The sequence below is a fragment of the Mus musculus genome, chromosome 19 (genome assembly GCF_000001635.26).
Source record: "Mus musculus strain C57BL/6J chromosome 19, GRCm38.p6 C57BL/6J".
NCBI lineage: Eukaryota > Metazoa > Chordata > Mammalia > Rodentia > Muridae > Mus > Mus musculus.
This window is the reverse complement of record NC_000085.6, coordinates 4051147-4072530: the sequence shown is the minus strand read 5'-3', so window position 1 is coordinate 4072530 and position 21384 is coordinate 4051147. Positions and strand designations below refer to the sequence as shown.

The 21384-nt window shown below is 47.4% G+C and overlaps 1 protein-coding gene and 1 long non-coding RNA gene across 7 annotated transcripts; both read left to right on the top strand.

The window, feature by feature from the left end:
• The first annotated feature begins 1085 nt into the window (after positions 1 to 1085).
• Gm42060 lies at positions 1086 to 5280 on the top strand. Its single transcript, XR_879464.1, has 3 exons — positions 1086 to 1399; positions 3266 to 3495; positions 4857 to 5280. It is a non-coding gene; the product is annotated as a predicted gene, 42060 (long non-coding RNA).
• A 7645-nt stretch (positions 5281 to 12925) lies between these two features.
• On the top strand, positions 12926 to 15061 carry Gstp3 (glutathione S-transferase pi 3). 6 transcript variants are annotated; one of them, XM_011248620.2, is made up of 7 exons: positions 12926 to 13107; positions 13237 to 13272; positions 13636 to 13796; positions 13915 to 14002; positions 14342 to 14445; positions 14536 to 14643; positions 14813 to 15061. In XM_011248620.2, coding segments are annotated over exons 1-7 (687 nt in total). In that variant the 5' UTR covers positions 12926 to 13106; the 3' UTR covers positions 15002 to 15061. The 6 variants fall into 6 exon arrangements, with proteins under 6 accessions (XP_011246922.1, XP_030106733.1, XP_006531788.1 ...); XM_030250873.1 differs by having other exon boundaries at positions 13237 to 13422; positions 13690 to 13796; NM_144869.3 differs by having other exon boundaries at positions 13084 to 13107; positions 13690 to 13796; positions 14813 to 15058.
• Positions 15062 to 21384: the final 6323 nt, after the last annotated feature.

Here is a 21384-nt window from a genome sequence, read left to right as displayed (position 1 = left end):
GCCAGCCTGAGTTACAAAATGAGACCTTACCTCAAAAAAAAAGCCATGCCCAATGGCAAAAAACACATGTGGTTTCTTTTGTAAAGCAGAGTCTCATTTAAGGATTTATCTGTAAATGTACTGTTAAATGTCTCACGAAGGCTCCTGCCAGCCATCCTAGCATACAGCAATTGTAAATGTACTCTTAAGTGTCTCATGAAGGCTCCTGCCAGCCATCCTAGCATACAGCAACTGGAGGCAGGAGGTTCAGAAGTTCAAGGCCATCTTCTACCACATAGAAAATTCAAGGACAGCCTGGACTATCCTTGATTGACATGCCTTTAATCCCAGCACTCGGGAAACAGAGACAGGGTAACCTCTATGAGTTCAGGGCCAGCTTAGTCTATTAAATAAGTTCCAGGACAGCCAAAGCTACATAGGGAAACCCTGTCTCAAAAAAACAAAACAAAACAAAACAAAACAAAAAGTTATAAAGTATTAACACATACCCCAACATGGGTGAATTTTGGAAAATGTTGTGCTAAATGAAAGGAGCCAGAAAACAAAACAAAACAAAACAAAACAAAACAAAACAAAATACTGTAGGAGTCCGTTCATATGACTCACCAGAGAAGAAAATACTTGGTGCCCTGGTGTTGTGGTTTGAATAGTCCCCATAGACTCATGTGTTTGAATGCTTATCCCACAGGCCTTCTGCTGCCTGTGGATAAAGATGTAGACCTCTCAGCCCTTTTCCAGCGTTCTTCTCACCTGCGCCTGCGTGCTGCCATGCTTTCTCTGAACTATGTTTTCCTTTCTAAGAGTTGCTTTGGTCATGGTGTCTCTGTTGGCTTACAGACAATTCTACTAGACTTCCTCTCAGTGACCTAGATACAGTTTATCATCACCTGCGCCATAACTACCTGTGCTGTCACCAGGTGCGGGCGGCCTGCCATGTGAAAGAGGACTGCTTGCCTACCTCAGCCCCTCCTCCTCCTGCCCCTCCTCCTCCTCCTCCTCCCCCTCTCCTCCTCCTTCTTTCTCTCTCTGTTCCCATGTGTTCCTGGCCAGCCTCTCTTCCTCTCTTTTTCTCTTTCTGTCCTCTGTCCCCCCTTCTACCCCTTCACCAAGTCCTCCTCCCCCTTTTCCACAATAAGCAATAAACTTCCCTTATATCATGTCTGTCACATGGTGTGATTTCTCAGGGGGACAGCTTGGCAAGGGCTTGCCAGGTATCCCCTTACCCTGCCAGCACCACACTATATTTCATAACATGGGTGCCAAAAGACTCGGGAGGTTCTTCTGGTGTTGGTGCTTCTCGTGGGTCTAAGCCACACAACAGGACCCTACAGTCAACCTACAACAACTATACTTTCTGGCTCACCTACTGCTCTTCAACCCATCTGCTAATGACACTTAGGTAAGTTTCCCTGTTGGTCTTTTTAACTTCTCCCGGAGTCTGAGGAAGTGACCTACGCATCACCAGTCCAAGGCGCAGGCTCCTCGGAGCTGCAACCCTGCCATTTCCGTAGGCCTTACCGGGCTACTGTGCCCCTTCTCTGTTCTTCCTCAAATCTTTCCTGTGGATGAAATCCTCTACCAGAGCTTGGTTCTCATTCTCACCTTCTGGCTTCCTCAAAAACCCTGGTCCCAGGCAGGTCTCTCCTCTGACACCACCCCCCACCCCACCCCCGTTAACCCACACAATGACCTCTGAATGGTTTGGCCTTCCTTTTTTCCTCCCTGACTCTGAGGAAACCCATGGCTGCAGGCTGCAGGGACATTCCGCTTCCCTTTCTCACCCACAGGACAGACCCTCTCATTCCCCCGCCCCCCAGCCTCTACCCTGGTTCTAAATGTATTTGCCTTCCAATCATATTTCTACAAATACTACGAGCAATCGGCGAAATGGGAAAGGATTCTCTTTTCTCTAAACCCCGTTTCTTCCTGCCTGGTCTCAGTTAAACAACTCCTGAGATGTATCGATCATTTGTCTGTAAATTCCAAATTCCAGCTCAAATCCTCTCCCTCCCCGCGGCCCAGTTCTGGGGCTGCCCGCGTGGACCTGCCCCCGCCCCGTCCCCTCCTGCCGCTGGCCTGCACTAGGAACGCCCTGTCTCTCTTCATGGACTCAGATTTTATTCCTGATTTCCATATTCTCACGGACACAGACAAATGATTCTCATATATTTTATATGTTTACTTGCTCTCTTCTACGTCTCCAGTCTTAAAAAAAAACCTTTTATCTCTGATTTCTTTACATTCTGCCCTCAAAATAAATGTATATCTTAAGTTTATGCTATAAACGCTCATCTAAGGATTTATAAGTTGCTCATTGGGTATGGATTAAAATCTACATAATCTACAATAATATTTGGCTCTATTCAGTTCTCGTTTAGGACATATATATTTGTATGTAACTCAAATTCAACTCTATGTGTATGTAACTTGGATTTAACTCTCTGTAGATGTCCATATAATTTGGATGCAACTCTCATTGAAGGAAAAAAAGACAAAAACAAAAACTGACAGATCTACAAAGAAAAATGTTTTCAATGTTAGTAACCATGTGACTTTACCATCTTAATATGAGCACACTGAATTATAAAACTGTTCAGCCCTAGTGAACTGTTTATTATCTTGTCACCTTTTAGACTAAGAAAGCAACAAGTCTAATATTTAATTTGGTATGGATTTTTGTGTGATGATAAAGATCAAAGTTATACTTTCTTCCTCTTTTCTTTTTTTCCTTTTTTTCTTTTCGAGACAGGGTTTCTCTGTGTAGCCCTGGCTGTCCTGGTGCTCACTCTGTAGACCAGGCTGGCCTCGAACTTAGAGAACCACCTGCCTCAAAGTTATACTTTACAACATACTGTGTATGTGATTCACCCTAATTTAAAATGTTTCTTATATGATGGTGACATTTCAGATCATAAAGGAAATTCAGATTAACAAGAGCTAATTTAGAATGTGTGCCTAACCACGCGTGTCTTTGCTGTCACAGGGCCACGGAATGCTTGCTTGTGTGAAGGGCCACAGCACGCACGCTTGTGTGAGGGACGCTGCTGCTTCTCCCTGCCGCCAGCCACCGTGGCTACATTCACCTCTTGTTTTCCTTTCCACTAGATCTAATATAATAGGGATTTGGCTGTTATTTAAATGTGGATAATTTTGAAATTGTTTCATAATGTTCCACTGCTGTTTTATGCTGTTTTGCCTAATTGCTAGCTCAGAAAATGTGTCTTACGCAAGGTGAAGTCATCTTTCCTATGTTCCTTCTCTACAGGAAAAAACCCCCTCATCGGCTGAGCCTCATGGCCAGACTGCCTCTGCCCGCAGTGCCATAGAGACCACAGGAACCTGGGAGCACTGTCTGGGCAGCGGACCATGGACGAATCTCTGTTGTTTTAATTGATCTATGACATCGGGATTAAAACGTATCCTTTCAGATCTCGGACCACATTGCTGACTGTAGCTTGACAGCTCGGGAACAGGCAAGGAGCTTCTTAGCCCCAGGTAATCCGCCACTGAGGTGGTCATTAGCTAGTTAAGATCTCTTATTTAAAAAGCAAACAGGTTCGCCTTGCTCACAGGCTTCACGATAAAAGGTTAAACAGGGTTAGATGTCACTTTTTGCTGTTCCTTTATCTAAAGGCGCTCACTCTGCAGTGACTGCTCCCAGTGATCGTGTCTCATGGTTAATTATTAAATAAAATTTGTGTAAGATCTGAAGATATGAAAACCTAACTTACGAGGATCTAAGAAAATATCTGAAGGTCTAGGAAGGTGTTTTGAGCTTGGTAAGTGCAAGTTGTGGAGGTTGTGACAAACTGAAGGTGACAAGAAAGTAGTTAAGGCACAAAAAAGGGACAAAACAGCTTCCAATGTCTTCCCCTCACTATGTACTGTTAAATTAGGACTTTAAAAGCTCAGAGTTCTGAGGCAGTGGTGGCGCATGCCTTTAATCCCAGCATTTGAGAGGCAGAGGCAGGTAGATTTCTGAATTCAAGGCCAGCCTGGTCTACAGAGTGAGTTCCAGGACAGCCAGGGCTACACAGAGAACCCCTGTCTCAAAACAGCAGCCACCACTCCAAAAAAGTTCAGAGTTCTAATATTGATCAGTGGAGTTCTGATCAATTATTAATCTGGTTCCGGTAAAACATTACATTATATAACCAACTATCATAGTCACTAGTTCAAGATTTTGTTTTGTTAGTTGTCTTTTAACTACAGATTTAAAATGTCTGCAGTGACCCCCAACCATAAAATTATTGTCATTGCTACTTCATTACTGTAACTTTGCTACTATCATTAGTTATAATGTAAATATCTGATATGCGGGATAGCTAATGCACACCCTGTGAAAAGACCTTCCAGTCCCCCGTCCCCCAAAGGGGTCGTGACCCACAGGGGGCAAACCACTGTGCTAACGGTACCACAGTCTTTAATACATAGACCTTTGGGGGTCACCTATTGAAACTGTAGCATCTGCTTTCCCTAGTCTGTGATCCTTCTACAGAATGAAGGAATGTCTCTGAGATACCATGTTCCATTGGCGTAATGGCAACAAGCCTCTCTCCCTCCCTCCTTAACTTCTTCCCAGGGTTGCTTGGGAGATGAAATGAGATCGTTTCTATGAAAGCTCTTAGTAAGCGGCTCTGTGCTGGGCAGATGTTCCTCCAGCTGTGAGCCAGGGATGAGAGCCCAGCTCTGGCACCACCTCCTCCACTTGCTCCCAGCCCCACAAAGCTATGGGCTCAAGGGAGGGGGCATGCTTCCCAAGCGTGAGCCTTGGCTATTAGGGTTCTCCTGATTGGGGTAATTTTGGTGCTTCGGAGTTCCAGGCGGATGGTACTGCATCTCCACTTTCTTGGTAGCTCTGTCCCACAGAGAACTCCAGCGAGGGACCACAGCGGGGAACTGGCTGGAATGCTGGGCATACCAGGAAGATTGGCCCCTCAGGCTTGGAAGATGCTTGCTCAGACTGTGAGATGCATGCCTTGCAAACACAAGGACCTGACCTGAACGCCCAGGACCCACATTAAAACAAAACAGACAAACAAACAACACAAAAGACTGAAATTGTAATGGAGAAAGGAAGGTTGGTCCTTCGGGCTCACTGGCTGGCCAGCCTACCCTGCTAGATAAGTTTCAGGCCAGGGTGGGATCTGATGTCCTGTTCAGAAAGGTGGATGGCTGTTGAGAAACAACACTCAGACTCAGATACCACACACCCACACCCACCCACACACACACACACAGAGCACTCACCACACACATGTATACCCATCACCCACACACATACACCCTACACACACTCCACACACACACATATACCACACATACACACACCACATACATATACATACATCCCCCACACACATACCACACATACACATACTACACATATACACATCACATGCATATACACACTACACACAAATACATACCACATCTCTCTCTCTCACACACACACACACACACATGCACACACTACACACATATACACACCATATATACATACACATAGCACACACACCATGCATATACATAAATACTTACAACACAAATATACATATAGCACACCTTCAGACCCCCCCCCATACACACACATTTTAAGCAGAGCAGGAGAGATGAAGGGAGGGGAGAAGGGAGGGAGGAAGGGATGTGAAGAAATCCTTATCAGCACCTTTACTTTTCACTGCTACTATTTGTTGTTCTCAACTGCCTCAGTTTTGCAGTAAGTTTATTTATTTTTTATTTTATTACATGTGTATGTGTGTGTGTGTGTGTGTGTGTGGCTGCGTGCGTGCATGCGTGCGTGCACAGTGGTTGGAGGGATGAGAGAACATCCTTGGGAGTTTGTTCTCTCTTCTCACTGTGGGTTTCAGGAACTGTACTCAGGTCATCAGACCTGGTGGCAATTCCCTGAGCTTTCTCACTGGCTCTGATTTGTTTCATTATCTTTTAACATTTATTTCATTTTTAATTATGTGTGGAGGGGATGTGCGTGTAAGTGCAGGTGCTCTCAGAAGCCAGAGGTGTTGGACTCCCTGGAGCCCGGGTTGTGTGCTGCCTGGTGTGGCTGCTGGAATCCAGATCCAGACCCTGTGCGGAGCAGTACATGCTCTTAGCCACCGAGCCACCCCTCCAGTCAGTTTTATTTTTTTGAGGCGTGGTTTTGAAGAATAAAAAATTACTGGCCTCTTGTGAGAACATGAACTTTCACCTCGGAGCCCACCCCCTCCCATCTGGAAAACATACTTGAGAAAAACATTTTCTGGAACAACCACAGAATGTTTCAACAGGCCAGATGTATTGCCAATCACAGGATATGACTCTTTGGTTGAGTAAACTTGTGGTTGTTAAACTTCCCCTATTCCCTCCCCATTCCCCCTCCCAGTTTGTGGTTTTTTCCTTTAAAAGCTTGTGAAAATTTTGAGTCGTCGTCGAGACTCCTCTACCCTGTGCTAAGGTGTATGAGTTTCGACCCCAGAGCTCTGTGTGCTTTCATGTTGCTGCTTTATTTCGACCCCAGAGCTCTGGTCTGTGTGCTTTCATGTCGCTGCTTTATTAAATCTTGCCTTCTACATTTTATGTATGGTCTCAGTGTCTTCTTGGGTACGCGGCTGTCCCGGGACTTGAGTGTCTGAGTGAGGGTCTTCCCTCGAGGGTCTTTCATTTGGTACATGGGCCGGGAATTCGAAAATCTTTCATTTGGTGCATTGGCCGGGAAACAGCGCGACCACCCAGAGGTCCTAGACCCACTTAGAGGTAAGATTCTTTGTTCTGCTTTGGTCTGATGTCTGTGTTCTGATGTCTGTGTTCTGATGTCTGTGTTCTGTTTCTAAGTCTGGTGCGATCGCAGTTTCAGTTTTGCGGACGCTCAGTGAGACCGCGCTCCGAGAGGGAGTGCGGGGTGGATAAGGATAGACGTGTCCAGGTGTCCACCGTCCGTTCGCCCTGGGAGACGTCCCAGGAGGAACAGGGGAGGATCAGGGACGCCTGGTGGACCCCTTTGAAGGCCAAGAGACCATTTGGGGTTGCGAGATCGTGGGTTCGAGTCCCACCTCGTGTTTTGTTGCGAGATCGTGGGTTCGAGTCCCACCTCGTGTTTTGTTGCGAGATCGTGGGTTCGAGTCCCACCTCGTGTTTTGTTGCGAGATCGTGGGTTCGAGTCCCACCTCGTGTTTTGTTGCGAGATCGTGGGTTCGAGTCCCACCTCGCGTCTGGTCACGGGATCGTGGGTTCGAGTCCCACCTCGTGTTTTGTTGCGAGATCGTGGGTTCGAGTCCCACCTCGCGTCTGGTCACGGGATCGTGGGTTCGAGTCCCACCTCGTGCAGAGGGTCTCAATTGGCCGGCCTTGGAGAGGCCATCTGATTCTTCTGGTTTCTTTTTTGTCTTAGTCTCGTGTCCGCTCTTGTTGTGACTACTGTTTTTCTAAAAATGAGACAATCTGTGTCCACTCCCCTTTCTCTGACTCTGGTTCTGTCGCTTGGTAATTTTGTTTGTTTACGTTTGTTTTTGTGAGTCGTCTATGTTGTCTGTTACTATCTTGTTTTTGTTTGTGGTTTACGGTTTCTGTGTGTGTCTTGTGTGTCTCTTTGTGTTCAGACTTGGACTGATGACTGACGACTGTTTTTAAGTTATGCCTTCTGAAATAAGCCTAAAAATCCTGTCAGATCCCTATGCTGACCACTTCCTTTCAGATCAACAGCTGCCCTGCCTCCCACTCCAACTCCAGAGAGCAGCCAGCGGGTCACAGTGGTCCCGCCCATGGACCTGGAGCCTAGGGAAAAATGAGCTCGGAAATCCGGAGCAAAAGAGGAGTGGTCCCTGAAAAGTCAGTGGCCTGGATGTTGTGGCTGCTGAAATAAAAAGAAGAGGAGGCTGTTCGAGTAGCCGGCCAAGAGCGCCGCAGGTTCCCAGGCAGCTTCTCATTCCCCTGTCCCTCCCATCCCGTCTCTTGTTAACAGAAAAACTGCTTTCACTTTAAGATAAGTGCCGGTTGCAGCCAGCTGTGAGAGCTGCACTCCCGTCTCTGCTCTAAAGTTCCCTCATCTCAGAAGGTGGCACCACCCTGAGTTGCTGGCAGTGAGTCTGTTCCAAGCTCCAGTGAGGGAGGCATCCGCCCACTTGGGGCTTCTGTCCAAGGTAAGGAGCACCTGTGAGTCTAACTGCCAGACTCTGATGGGGGTCTCCTCTCTGTGGGACTAGAAAGTGTCCCAACAATCTGACCAAGGTAACAGAAAGTTACAAAAGTTAAGAGAAGGACAGGATAAGTTGGTAAAAAAGTTAGTGTAAGTAGATAAGAAAGTGCAGAGGAGGAGAAACAAAGGAAGGACAGAGGTCTGCAAAGAAGTAAGCTAAAAGCAAATCTTCAGCAGACCCAGAAGAGATAGGTTAACAGTGAAGAGAAGTAAAAATAGAGATAAAAGAGATTAGAGAGGTCTAAAATGAGAAAGATACTCTGAATGAAAAATATTTAAAAAAAAAAAACAGTAAATAAGAGTCAGACAAGAAGAAGAGTTAAAGAAACATGAGGCTGACAAAGACAGAGACCAGAGTCAGAATCAGAGCTGTGCTGTGAGACAAAGAGATAAGAGAAATAAAATGCTGGTCACAAAAGTCAGGAAAATTAAAAAAACCTAGATAGTACCTGGCAACAAAAAAAAGCTTTTGGCTAAAGATCAATGTGTTTAAGAGATAACAAAAGGGGTGCTAATACAGAAGCTGAGTCCTTAAAAGAGTCCGGTGGCCTACCTGTTAAAGCAGCTAAAAAAAGAGACTGTGTTTCATACTCCTCCACCGACCAGTGCAAAACAAGCTAAAAAGTTCCTGGGCACTGCGGGCTTTTGCAGATTGTGGATTCCAGGTTTTGCTGAGTTAAAGAGATAAACAGCCCTTCGTATAGAAAAAAAAAAGAACAATCTTAGATGGCCTTGGATGCTCTTGAGACTGCCCTAATGTTATCCCCAGCTATGGGACTCCTAGATGTGACTGAGAACAAAGGTATTGCCAAAAAAAGTTCTTACTCAGAGATTGGGACCCTGGAAAAAGACCTGTGACATACTTGTAAAAAATTAGACCTGGTGGCTGTAAGATGGCCTGCTTGTCTGCACATAGTGGCTTCTGGTCAAGGACGCAGATAAATTGACTCTGAGACAAAACTTGGCACATGTCCTAGAAAGTGTGGTTCAGCCCCCATGACCGATGGCTGACTAACGCTCTTGAAAACATTATCCAACTGTTCCCCTGACCGATGGACACATTGTCAGAGCTTTTTGTTGACTGAACGAGTGACCTTCGCTCCCCCTGCTATCCTCAATCACACTACTGCCTGAGACTTCACCTACTCATCATTGTGCTGACATTCTGGCAGAAGGAACTCATACTCGAAATGATCTGAAGGATCAGATCAGCCTTGGCCTGAGAGTTTGAACTGGTACACGGATGGCAGTAGCCTGGAGGTTGAAGGTGAGCGGAAGGCGGGAACAGCAGTGCAGTGATGGACAGAAAGCACGTGATCTAGGCCAGCAGCCTCCCTAAAGGAACTTCAGCCCAGAAAGCTAAACTTGTGGCTTTAATACAAGCTCTATATATACAGACAAAGAGAGCTGTTGACATCTGCAGAAAAAGACCTAAGATGCTGTGGCTAAAAAAAATCAGATGGCAAATCTAACCGCCCAGGCATCCTAAAGAGCAATGATCCTGACAGTCTGAAGACTATCAAGTTATAGACAAATTAAGACTGGTAAAAAAAAACCCTGTATAAAATAGTAAAAACTGAAGAAAGAAAACTAGTCCTCTCATGAGAAGACAGACCTGACATCTACTGAAAAATAGACTTTACTGAAAAAATATGTGTATAAATACCTTCTGGTTTTTGTGAACGTTCTCAAGATAGATAAAAGCTTTTCCTTGTAAAACTGAGACTGCTCAGATAGTCATCAAGAAGATTATTAAAAATTTTCCAAGGTTCGGAGTGCCAAAAGCAATAGTGTCAGATAATGGTCCTGCCTTTGTTGCCCAGGTAAGTCAGGGTGTGGCCAAGTATTTAGAGGTCAAATGAAAATTCCATTGTGTGTACAGACCTCAGAGCTCAGGAAAGATAAAAAAGAATAAATAAAACTCTAAACAGACCTTGACAAAATTAATCCTAGAGACTGGCACAGACTTACTTGGTGCCCCTTCCCCTTGCCCTATTTAAAACTGAGAATACTCCCTCTTGATTCAGTTTTACTCTTTTTGAGATCCTTTATGGGGCTCCAGTGCCCATCACTGTCTTAAATAATGTGTTTAAACCTATGTTGTTATAATAATGATCTATATGTTAAGTTAAAAGGCTTGCAGGTGGTGCAGAAAGAAGTCTGGTCACAACTGGCTACAGTGAACGAGCCAGGTACCCCAAGGACATCTTACCAGTTCCAGCCAGAGATCTGATCTGCGTACACCTGCGTCATGCTGAGACCCTCAAGCCTCACTAGAAGGGTCCCTGCCTAGTTCTGTTTACTAATCTGCCTTATTCTGTTTTTGTTCCCATGTTAAAGATAGAGTAAATGCAGTATTCTCCACATAAAGATATAGATTTCTGAAATTCTAAGATTAGAATTACTTACAAGAAGAAGTGGGGAATGAAGAATAAAAAATTACTGGCCTCTTGTGAGAACATGAACTTTCACCTCGGAGCCCACCCCCTCCCATCTGGAAAACATACTTGAGAAAAACATTTTCTGGAACAACCACAGAATGTTTCAACAGGCCAGATGTATTGCCAATCACAGGATATGACTCTTTGGTTGAGTAAACTTGTGGTTGTTAAACTTCCCCTATTCCCTCCCCATTCCCCCTCCCAGTTTGTGGTTTTTTCCTTTAAAAGCTTGTGAAAATTTTGAGTCGTCGTCGAGACTCCTCTACCCTGTGCTAAGGTGTATGAGTTTCGACCCCAGAGCTCTGTGTGCTTTCATGTTGCTGCTTTATTTCGACCCCAGAGCTCTGGTCTGTGTGCTTTCATGTCGCTGCTTTATTAAATCTTGCCTTCTACATTTTATGTATGGTCTCAGTGTCTTCTTGGGTACGCGGCTGTCCCGGGACTTGAGTGTCTGAGTGAGGGTCTTCCCTCGAGGGTCTTTCATTTGGTACATGGGCCGGGAATTCGAAAATCTTTCAGTTTCCCTATGCAGCCCAGGCTAGCTTCACTCAGCACCTTCCATCCTGGTGCTCACAGCACTGAGTCCAGCTCTGCACTGTCATGCCCTGCTCCAGTGGTACGGTTTATGTTACAGAAGCACATTGTGAAGTGACATAGTCTGTTCCCTTCAACAAAAAGGTATCAAAGGGGGAAAATGGATTTAAAAAGTGAGGTTCCCAGCCTGGCAGTACTGGCACACTCCTTAAATCCCAGCACTCAGGAGACAGAGACAGGTGGCATTCTATGGTTTTGAAGCTGGCCTGCTCTACAGAGCAAGTTCCAGGTCAACCAGGGCTACACAGAGAACAGAGAAGCACAGTGTCGATGATAGATAGATAGATAGATAGATAGATAGATAGATAGATAGATAGATAGATAGACAGATGCATAGATGATAGATAGAAGACAGACAGACAGACATGAGGTTCCCAGGGAACTAACCAGACCAAACAAGTTTAAATCCTGTTTACTAGCTGAGTGACCTTGGGCATGCCACGTCAATTCTTTGTTTCAATTTCTCTACAAACAAGGAACAGTGCTAGCCTTGAGGACTGGTACATGTAAGGCTTAACTCTTTGCTAAGAGTTTTCTGTTATAGCATCACCAAGAGAGGAGGGGATAGTTCATTAGTTAAAATCCCTTTATTTAAAAAAAAAGGGGGGGCTGGAGGGATGGCTCAGTGGTTGGGAGCATTGGCTGCTGTTTTGGAGGTCTTGAGTTCAGGTCCCGGCGACTGCATGGTAGCTCACGGCCATCTGTGGTGGGATTGGATGCCCTCTTCTGGTGTGTCTGAGGACAGCTGCAGTGTGCTTGCATGTGATAAATAAATAAATATTTAAAAAAAATTTTAGGGCTGGTGAGATGGCTCAGCGAGTAAGAGCACTGACTGCTCTCCCAAAGGTCCTGAGTTCAAATCCCAGCAACCACATGGTAGCTCACAACCACCCATAGTGAGATCTGATGCCATCTTCTGGTGTGTCTAAATACAGCTGCAGTGTACTCATTTATAATAATAAATAAATCTTTAAAAAAATTTTTTTTAAATCCCTTTATTCTTTTCTTGAAAAGACAGGCTCTTGCTATATAGCTCTGGCTGGCTTGGTTGCTATATAGCTCTGGCTGGCTTGGTGATCTTGGTTGTAGACCAGTCTGGCCTTGAATTCGAAAGGGCTGCCTCTCTTTGTACTTTTTTTTTTTTTTTTCGAGACAGAGTTTCTTTGTATAGCCCTGGCTGTCCTGGAACTCACTTTGTAGACCAGGCTGGCCTCGAACTCAGAAATCTGCCTGCCTCTGCCTCCCAAGTGCTGGGATTAAAGGCGTGCCGCCCGACCTTCCTTTGTACTTTGAGTGCTGCAATTAAAGGTGTGTGCCATCACTCCAGGTGACACTGCCATTATTATGGTTATTGTTATTATTTATTTTTTGTCATTTATAAACATGGTTTCTCTTTGGAGCCCTGGCTGTCCTGGAACTCTGTCGACCAGACGGACTGGGCTGAACTCAGAGATCCTCTTGCTTCTGCCTCCTCCCAAGTGCTGGGATTAACCACGGCTCCTCTACATTGCCTTATTTTTACAAGGAGCACTTATTATTATACCATGTACTGTTGGTAGAGGCCTACCTGCATATAAGGCACTGTCCAAACCCCTGAGCACACAAGAAACCGAGTGGTTTGGGCGTGTTAAGTGGGAGGCTTATCATGTGACCATGTGTGCCTCTTGCAAAACTCCAGTAGCATATTGCACCACAGATAGAAAGGTGAGTCTGCCCTCCCCCACCACGTCTGCCAGGAAGCTGGTACACTGAACACCAGGACTTGGTCTGTTTCTGGGGCAGTGTGGGATGTCTGAGGAGGTGGAGTCTTCCTGTCAATATAAGGCCCCGATCACTTCCTCTCTTCCTGCTGAGCTTGCACCACACTGTATCCGCCCAACAGTAAGGAGAAACCTGGAGGCAAGGGCGGGGGCAATTATACCCCCACCTCACCCCTGCTACTAACCGCTCCTTGGCCCTGCAGCCCAGGCAAGGTCCTCCTTCATCGTGCTTTTTGTCTATCTCTCCTAGTGCCACCTTACACCATCGTCTATTTCCCTTCCCGAGGTGTGGCCTCAGCACTTTCAAGACGAAGGGCACAAACAATAGTCTTCTGGGTCATTCCTGGGAATCCCCAACAGTGGTGTAGGAAGGGCGTGACCAAGACTGTATTGGGGCCGGGCCGGGACAGAGACCTGGGGCAGGACTACAGTTGTGGTTGGTGGGGCCAGGACTGCCCTCTTAGCCTCCGTAGATAGCTGCACTGTCTGTCACTTTTCCTTCCTTCCCTGTGCCATGGTGGGGCTGGGTCTTCGCATTCCAAGATAATGTTAGGACATGGCCTCTATCACCACATATCTCCCCTCCCTATGAGGCTCCCAAGCTAGTGTAGTCCTCTTGTCAGCTTTCCACTCTCCCAAACTCTCCCAGGATGCTCTGAGAGTAGATCTCTTCGCTGTGTCCTCATCCTGCACCCCCATACAGGGCGCTGTGAGGTTATGCGCATGCTTCTAGCTGACCAGGGCCAGAGCTGGAAGGAGGAGGTGGTGACCTTGGATGTTTGGGAGCAAGGCACATTCAAGGCTTCCTGTGTGAGTAATTGTCTCCCTCTCCCCCTTGGGGATTCGGTTGGGGCGCAGCCTTAGGGTGCTGTGTCTAGGATTGGGGGCAGCCAGGTTCAGCACCCCTTACAGAGGGATCTTCTCCCAGTTGTTTGGACAGATCCCCAAGTTCCAGGATGGAGAGCTCACCCTGTACCAATCCAATACTATCCTACGGCACCTGGGCCGCTCCTTCGGTGAGTCCAGAAGCCAAGCCCTGAGAGACACCTGAGATGTTCCTCAAAATGTCCTGGGGCTTTGAATTGCCTCACCTGCAGCCACCAATGTCCCACCTGGGTCACCCTAGAGGATCATGCAGGGCCCAGGTTCCAGAAGGCTACTGGTGTGCTGCTGGGCGGTCGCTGTCTGTACAGCCAGGGCTGTGAGTTTCCAACTTGTATCATTTTTCTAATGACATCCCAGAGGTAGGCAGGGAAGACCTCCAATTAAGGTTAGAGAGTAGACCCAGGCTGAGACTGAGTGGACATGTAGGGACAAGTACAGAACCTGAGCCTGCTGCCTGCCCGCTGACCCAGGGCTCTATGGCAAAGACCAACAAGAGGCAGCACTGGTGGACATGGTGAACGATGGACTGGAAGACCTATTCAGACGCATTGCCCGGCAGTATCGCCATATCCTGGTATGTAGGAGCCACAGGCTAGTGACCAAGCGTGGTGGGCAGGAAAGGGAGATCACTTCGGTCACTCTGGCTGCACATTTCTGACCACAGAAGGAGGGCAAGGACCAGTATCAGAAGGAGCTTCCGGGACACCTGAAGCCATTTGAAACTCTCCTGGCCCAGAACAGGGGTGGCCAGTCCTTCATTGTTGGTGACCAGGTGAGCATTGGGTAGGCCTTTCCCCACCCACTCATTGCCAGATCCTTTCTCAGAGGGGTAAACTGAGGCCAGATGCAGAGGCAGAAGCAGGGAGCATCCAGTGCTTTGCTCTGTGGCGCTTCTCCCAGTCCTGCCTCAGCTCCAGCCCTGTCACTCCCCCGTCCTGTAGATCTCTTTCGCGGACTACCGCCTGCTGGACGTGCTTCTGAATCTCGAGCTCCTGTTTCCTGGTTACTTGAATGACTTTCCCCTGTTCTCCGCCTATGTGGCGCGCCTCAAATCCCGACCCAAGCTCAAGGCCTTCCTGGAGTCTCCTGAGCATGTGAACCGGCCCCTGGCTGCTTGCATAAAGATGTGAGTCCACCTGCCTCCCCCAGCCCCCACCCCAGACCAATAAAACTGATGGCAGGAGCCAGTGCAGGGCTTGTCCTTAATCCTAACACTTGGGAGGCAGAGGCAGGCGAATCTCTGTGGGTTCAAGGTCAGCCTGGTCCACAAAGTTCCAGGACAGCCAGGGCCTATTGGGAAAAAAAAAAAAAAAAAAAAAAGCAGTGAGCTTAAGGGGCAAGGATGAAGACACCGTGTTGACACCTAGGCTACCCTTGCTAAAATGTCAGGCCCAGAGCTGCCAGGAAAGAGGGCCTTTAGGGCTCTAAACCTCCAGGTCCTACTAGAGGACTTCCTGCTGGGAGGCGACTGACCTTTAATCCTACAGGGTTCCCTCATCCAAGAGGAATACAGCTATAGCCCTAAGGGTATCAGCTAGTTAAATCCTCATTTGGTGAACTCATTCTGGGCAGACACTTACCCTCAGGAGTGACACATATATTTGAGTGTGTCCCATGTGTAAGCATGTGGCCAGTTCTCATGTGTTATCTGAGGCCATGGACAGTTGGATTCTCCTATCCCACTTGCAGGCCATCAGCAAGTCCCCAGTGTGAGAGTCACAAGGCAGGCCTGCAGCTCAAGGGGCTCACTGCTCTTCTGAAAGTGGGAGGAGCATTTGAAGACTGGCGGCTGCATCTGCTCTCCAGTTGGGGAGCTGGAACAGCCTTTTGTACCCAGGTTAAAAGCACTGGCCAGCGGCTGCTTGGGAGAGAGCAGATAGAGTAGATTCGAGGCGACTGGCCTCATTCTCCCAAAAGATTTCCCTTTTATAGCCCTCCTAGGATTGAGAGGGCTGAGAAATGAGAAGGGATCAGGGTTCAGCCCGAGTATCAGGTCTCCAACATGAGATCAGTGATCATCAGCTCAGGGAGCAGGTTTAACCCAGGGGTCAGGGCTCACCATGAAGAGCTGGTCTTAGGACTGAAATCAGGATTCCGCTCAGGGATCAGGACTTAGTCCAAGGATTAGAATTCAGACCTGGGATCAGGGCTCAGTTCAGGGATCAGGGTTCAGTCCTGGGATCGGGGCTTCGCCCTTGAGTTGCATTCCTCAGCTACGTCATACAGGCAGGAAGTCTGGGAGTTTCCCACCATCTCCTAGCGTTGCCTCTCCAGCAGCTGCTATTTGCTGCCACCTGCCACCTTCCTAGAGAGTGTCCCGAGGCTCTTCTTACCCTGAGGGGACTCAGGCGAGTCATCAGGACTCTCCAAGCTGCTCTTATCTGTATGTGGGTCCCACAGAAACGTAGCTGACCCTCTCTGAGCCTGTTCTCTCTCACGCTGGGGTCAGAGCTGGAATTTGCACCCAGGCAGGTGGATACTAAGTCTGCATTCTTTCCCAAACTTTCCCAGCAGCTACTTCTGCATGTTCTGTGGACAAGTGCAGTGACTACTAAACACATGCGTGGTACTTGCATATTAAATACTCAGGCCGAAGTCCAATGGTGGAAATCTGGGGCCACATCCAGACTCGTCTGGGTGTTTGTGTCTGATCTAGGAAGGCCATGCGTCGGTTTTGTACACCTGGGTGGGTAAAGCTGGGGTGAACTCCTGCCTGGGGCCTCTCCTCATTCTACCAATGGATGTTCCAGTCCCCCAAACTGCTCAGTGCGTCTCTGTTTGGCAACACCCCTCACCCCAACTCCTGAGCTCTGAACATTCCTCTGCCAACTTTAGACAGAGGCTGGAGGGAGGAGCCTTGTTTGGCCCGCCTGCTTGCCTGCATGGCTGTTTTCTGCCGCCCTGGGTCCATGGCACAAGCTTGCTGTTTCCTCTCAGCTTAACTTCTGTCATGATCCTAGTTTTTGTCAGAGAAAATGACTGGAAGACTTGTGCCCCCAGGACTGCTTTCATCTTAAAAGTATGGCCACCAGGCCATGAGAGGCAGCAGCCTCTGCTACAGACTGCAGGTGCAGGAGGCTTGAGGCCTCCCTGCTCACCTGCCTGGGCTGTCTCTGTGGAAAGTTACCATTTTGCAAGTCTGAAGCAGATGCTTTTTCCTGCTGTTCTAAAAACAGGGCAATTGCGACCTTTGGCTCCTAAATTCAGCCGAGGCAACGGTCACACACACGTTGGGATGGCTGCCCAGTTCCAACCTGACAACCATCTGGGCATCTCTTCCTCCCATTCCGTGTTAGTCCCCAGCATCTTCCTCCTGTGCCAGGTCTTGTCCTGTAAATGCAGGACTAACATGTGAGCTAAGGCTAGCCCATCCCAGAGCCTCAGCTCTGGCTTTAGTTATGGATGCAGAAGTGAGCTCTCAATGAACAAAGAACTGGAACAATGTGAGTCCATCTCTGACAGACCCCACCTCACTGGCACAGTTCGTCATGCCCCTTTCTTCACCCTCATCTGAGGTGGAGCCTCTCTCCTCTTTCTCTCTGTGTCTCTGTCTGTCTCTTTCCATCTCTCTCTGTGTCTCTGTCTATGTGGCTCTATCTCCCTCTGTCTCTCTGTCTTTCTCCCTCCATCTTTCTCTGTCTCCATCTATCCCTTTCTTTCTCTTTTCACCTCTCCCTCTCTGTCTCTTTCTCCTCAATTCTCCACCAGAGTAGGATGGGGGAGGCTTCAGTTCTTGGTACCAGGTTTGAGAAGCTGACTTCACTCCATCCATCCATTTATCCATCTTTTGGCTTAGTCATGCGAACCACAATCACTTCCCTCTGAAAATACATCTTGTGCCAAGCAAATGGTGCACACCTTTAACCTCAGCACTCAGGAGGCAGAGGCAGGCAGGCAGGCGGGTCTCTGGAGTTCAAGGCCAACCTGGTCAATGGAGTGAGTTCCAGGATAATCAGGGCTACACAGAGAAATTCTGTCTCAAAAAACAAAACAAAAACAAAAAACACAAGAAGCCGGGCGTGGTGGCGCACACCTTTACTGCCAGCACTTGGGAGGCAGAGGCAGTCAGATTTGTTAGTTTGAGGCCAGCTTGGTCTACAAAGTGAGTTCTAGGACAGCCAGGGCTATACAGAGAAACCCTGTCTGGAAAAACCAGAAAAAACAAAAGCAACAACAACAACAACACAAAAACAAAAACAAACAAACAAAAACCTCAAGAAGAGGAAGAGGAGGAAGAAAAGAGAGAGGAGAGAAAGAACAACTGGTTTGCCTTTGGCTGAGAGAGATTGATAGGTTAAAAATATGTCCACACTCCTTGACAAGCTCCTCCTCAGAACACAGAGCCCTGGCTGGCTGGTAAAGTACTTGTTTTGTACGAATGAGGACCTTGGGGCTGGAGAGATGGCTCGGTTAAGAGCACTGACTGCTCTTCTAGAGGTCCTGAGTTCAATTCCCAGCAACCACATGGTGGCTCACAACCATCTGTAATAAGATCTGATGCCGTCTTCATAGAAGTAGAATGCTGTATATAGAATAAAATCTTAAAAACAACAACGATGAGGACCTGCGGCAAGCACGGTGATGCACACCTTTAATCCCAGTACTCAGGGGCAGTGCTGATGAATCACTGTGAGTTTGAGGCTAGCCTGGTCTGCGTAGACTTCCAGGCCAGCCAGGGCTACATGATGAGATTCTGGATCAAAACATAAAAGGCTGAAGAGAACCTGGGTTCCATTCCCAGAACCCATGTAAAAGCTAAATGTAGCAGCCATGAGCCTGTGACCCCAGCACGTGAGATAGACACTCCAGAAGAGGGCATCGGATCTCATTATGGTTGTGAGCCACCATGTGGTCGCTGGGATTTGAACTCAGGACCTTTGCAAGAGCAGTCAGTGCTCTTAACCGCTGAGCCATCTCTCCAGCCCGGCCTTTTGTTTTGTTTTGTTTTGTTTTGTTTTGGCTCATCATAGCTGAAGGAATTTGTGTGTGTGTGTCTATGTGTTTATCTGTGTGTGTGTTTGTGGTGCTGGGGACAGAGCCCAAGGTTTTACAATGCTGTGGACATGCTGGGCTACTGAATGAAGACGTTGGATCTTGTATTATGACCTCACAGAGTCAGAGACCATCAGAAGCAGACAGATAAAACATCTCTGGAAGAACCTGCCTCTGGTGTGGTTATATCCCCCCCTCCTTTCTATCACTTAAATGAGTGGGAGAGGAAGGGTTTTGCCAGCAGAGCAGTGGGGAAAGGGATGCTGAGCCTCTAAGCAGTCTTTGTCATTTGTCATGCTAACATGGTACCTTTGGTCAGCATCTCCCACATTCCTTCAATCTCAGCACTTGGAAGGCATACTCAAGTGGATCTCTAAATTCAAGGCTAGCCTGGTCTACAGAGCGAGTTCCAGGTCAGCCACAGATACACAGGGAAACCCTTTCTAGAAAAGCAAAAACAAAAAAATTCCTAAGAGGAGCCTGAATACAGGCAGGTAGGAGCTTTGATCAGAGAGGACCATGTCTATGTCCTATGTATATGTCTATGTCTGGATGTCATAGACAGCACTTCCTGAGCCCAAGCAGGCAGGAATAGATGGTACTAGTGGGAGGAGAGGGAGCCTGGGCTGTGCCCCAGGCAGCTCCATTTTAGCCTACCTAGATCTTCAGTAACAGGCTGGTGCAGCAGTGCCTAGGACAGAGAGTGGGCTGTCTATGTACTAGGGGTTCAAAGAGGCAGAGACAGATGTCTGAGGCCAGACCTGAGGGAGCTCACTTATTATCATGTTTTCCATTCCACTACCAGATGGCCAACACTAGCTCTACGCGCACAGTTCGACTCCATTCTCACACTAAGCTGCCCCAAGCCAGCATAGATCCCCAAGGGAAAGACTTAGTCAGATCTGTCTCAGTCACAAGCTTCCTGTCTTTTTTTTTCCTTGACAGAGTCTCACTCTGTGGCCCTAGCTAGCCTGGAAATCACTATGTAGATCAGGCTGGCCTCAATTCAACAGAGACCCACCTGTCTCCACCTCCCCAGTGGTGGGATTAAAGCATGCTTAAACCTCGTGTACCCTGACAAATTTGCTACCAAACTGGGGGTTCCAGTGGTTCATCGATTTACTGAAATGACTCACAGAAGTTTAGCAAAATTTCAATCGCATTGATGTACTTGCCAAAAAAGGCACGACTCTGAAAAAGTTGGTTGACTCTGTAGTAGCTGCAAGGGGCATGGTGTAGATGGGGCAGAGTAACACACGGAATGAATGCTCATGCCCCGTTCTGGGGCAAACACATTAAAGCACTTTAGGGACCTAAGCTTTGCTTGTCAGCGGCAACTGTGGCCATAAGAGCCTGCAAGATGCAAAACTCAAACAACAGAATTCTATTGGCAGAGTATTAGCATTCTTCAAAAACATTAAAATACTCAGGGGGCCTGGTGAATAGGAACGACCCTTGGCCTCAGCCTCTGCACTCCAGCGCCCCCTGGTGGTCAACACTTTAACTCTTAAGCTGGTTTTCAGTGGTTTACTCTGGCTGGCTGGCTGGCTAGTTGGTTGGATGGTTGGTTGGTTGGTTGGTTGGTTGGTTGGTTGGGTTTTGAAGCACTGGTTTACTCTTTATTACTGTTTTGTAACCTGCCTGCTTGGAGCAGTCTGTGTTGATTTGCTTCCTGAGCAGCGTCTCTGTCTGCCAACCTCCCCCAGGGAATACTGCACTATTTTCGGTTTCTCTATTTTGGAAATGAGATTATAGTAACCACATTGCCCTCTTTATAGAGTCTTGTTTTCTCAACTTAAAAAAAAAATCCTGCAGGACAGCCAGGGCTACAAAAAGAAACCCTGTTTTGAAAAACAACAACTACTACACAAAATTGGACTGGGTAGGGAACCGTGCCTGCAGTCCTAGGACATGGGAGGCTGAGAGAGAAGGGTCATTAGTTCAAGGCCAGCCCAGGGTAAATAGACTCTGTCTCAAAAAAAAAAAAACAACAACAATGAAAACAAACAAGCCAATGCATCCAAAACTAGCAATCATATCATTGGTTATAGTTCAGAAGTAGGGTAATAACTTAGCGTGTCCAAGGCCCTGAGACTGATCTCAGGCACACATCCGAAACACAAGCAGGTTTGGCAAGGTGGTTTTGTTGGTAAGGGGGATTGTGGAGCAAGCCTGGCAACCCAAGTTCAATCCCAAGAGCCCACAAGAAGGTAGAGGAGAAAACTGACTCTACAAAGTTGTCTTCTGATCCTCACAAGTGCGCCACCCACAGACACACACCGTGCAAATACACACACACAAGCAGGATAAAAAAGATTAAATCTAACAAACAGAACTAAAACTACGAGGCAAGAGAGACAGTGTAGCAGTTAGGACCACATAATGCAGTAACAGAAGACTGGCGTTCAGTACTCAGCACTCACATGGAGCAGCTCACAACCACTCATAACCAGCTTTAAGGGATCTGATGCCCTCTTCTGGCCTCTGTGGGCACTGCACTCACATGCGCATACCTATACAT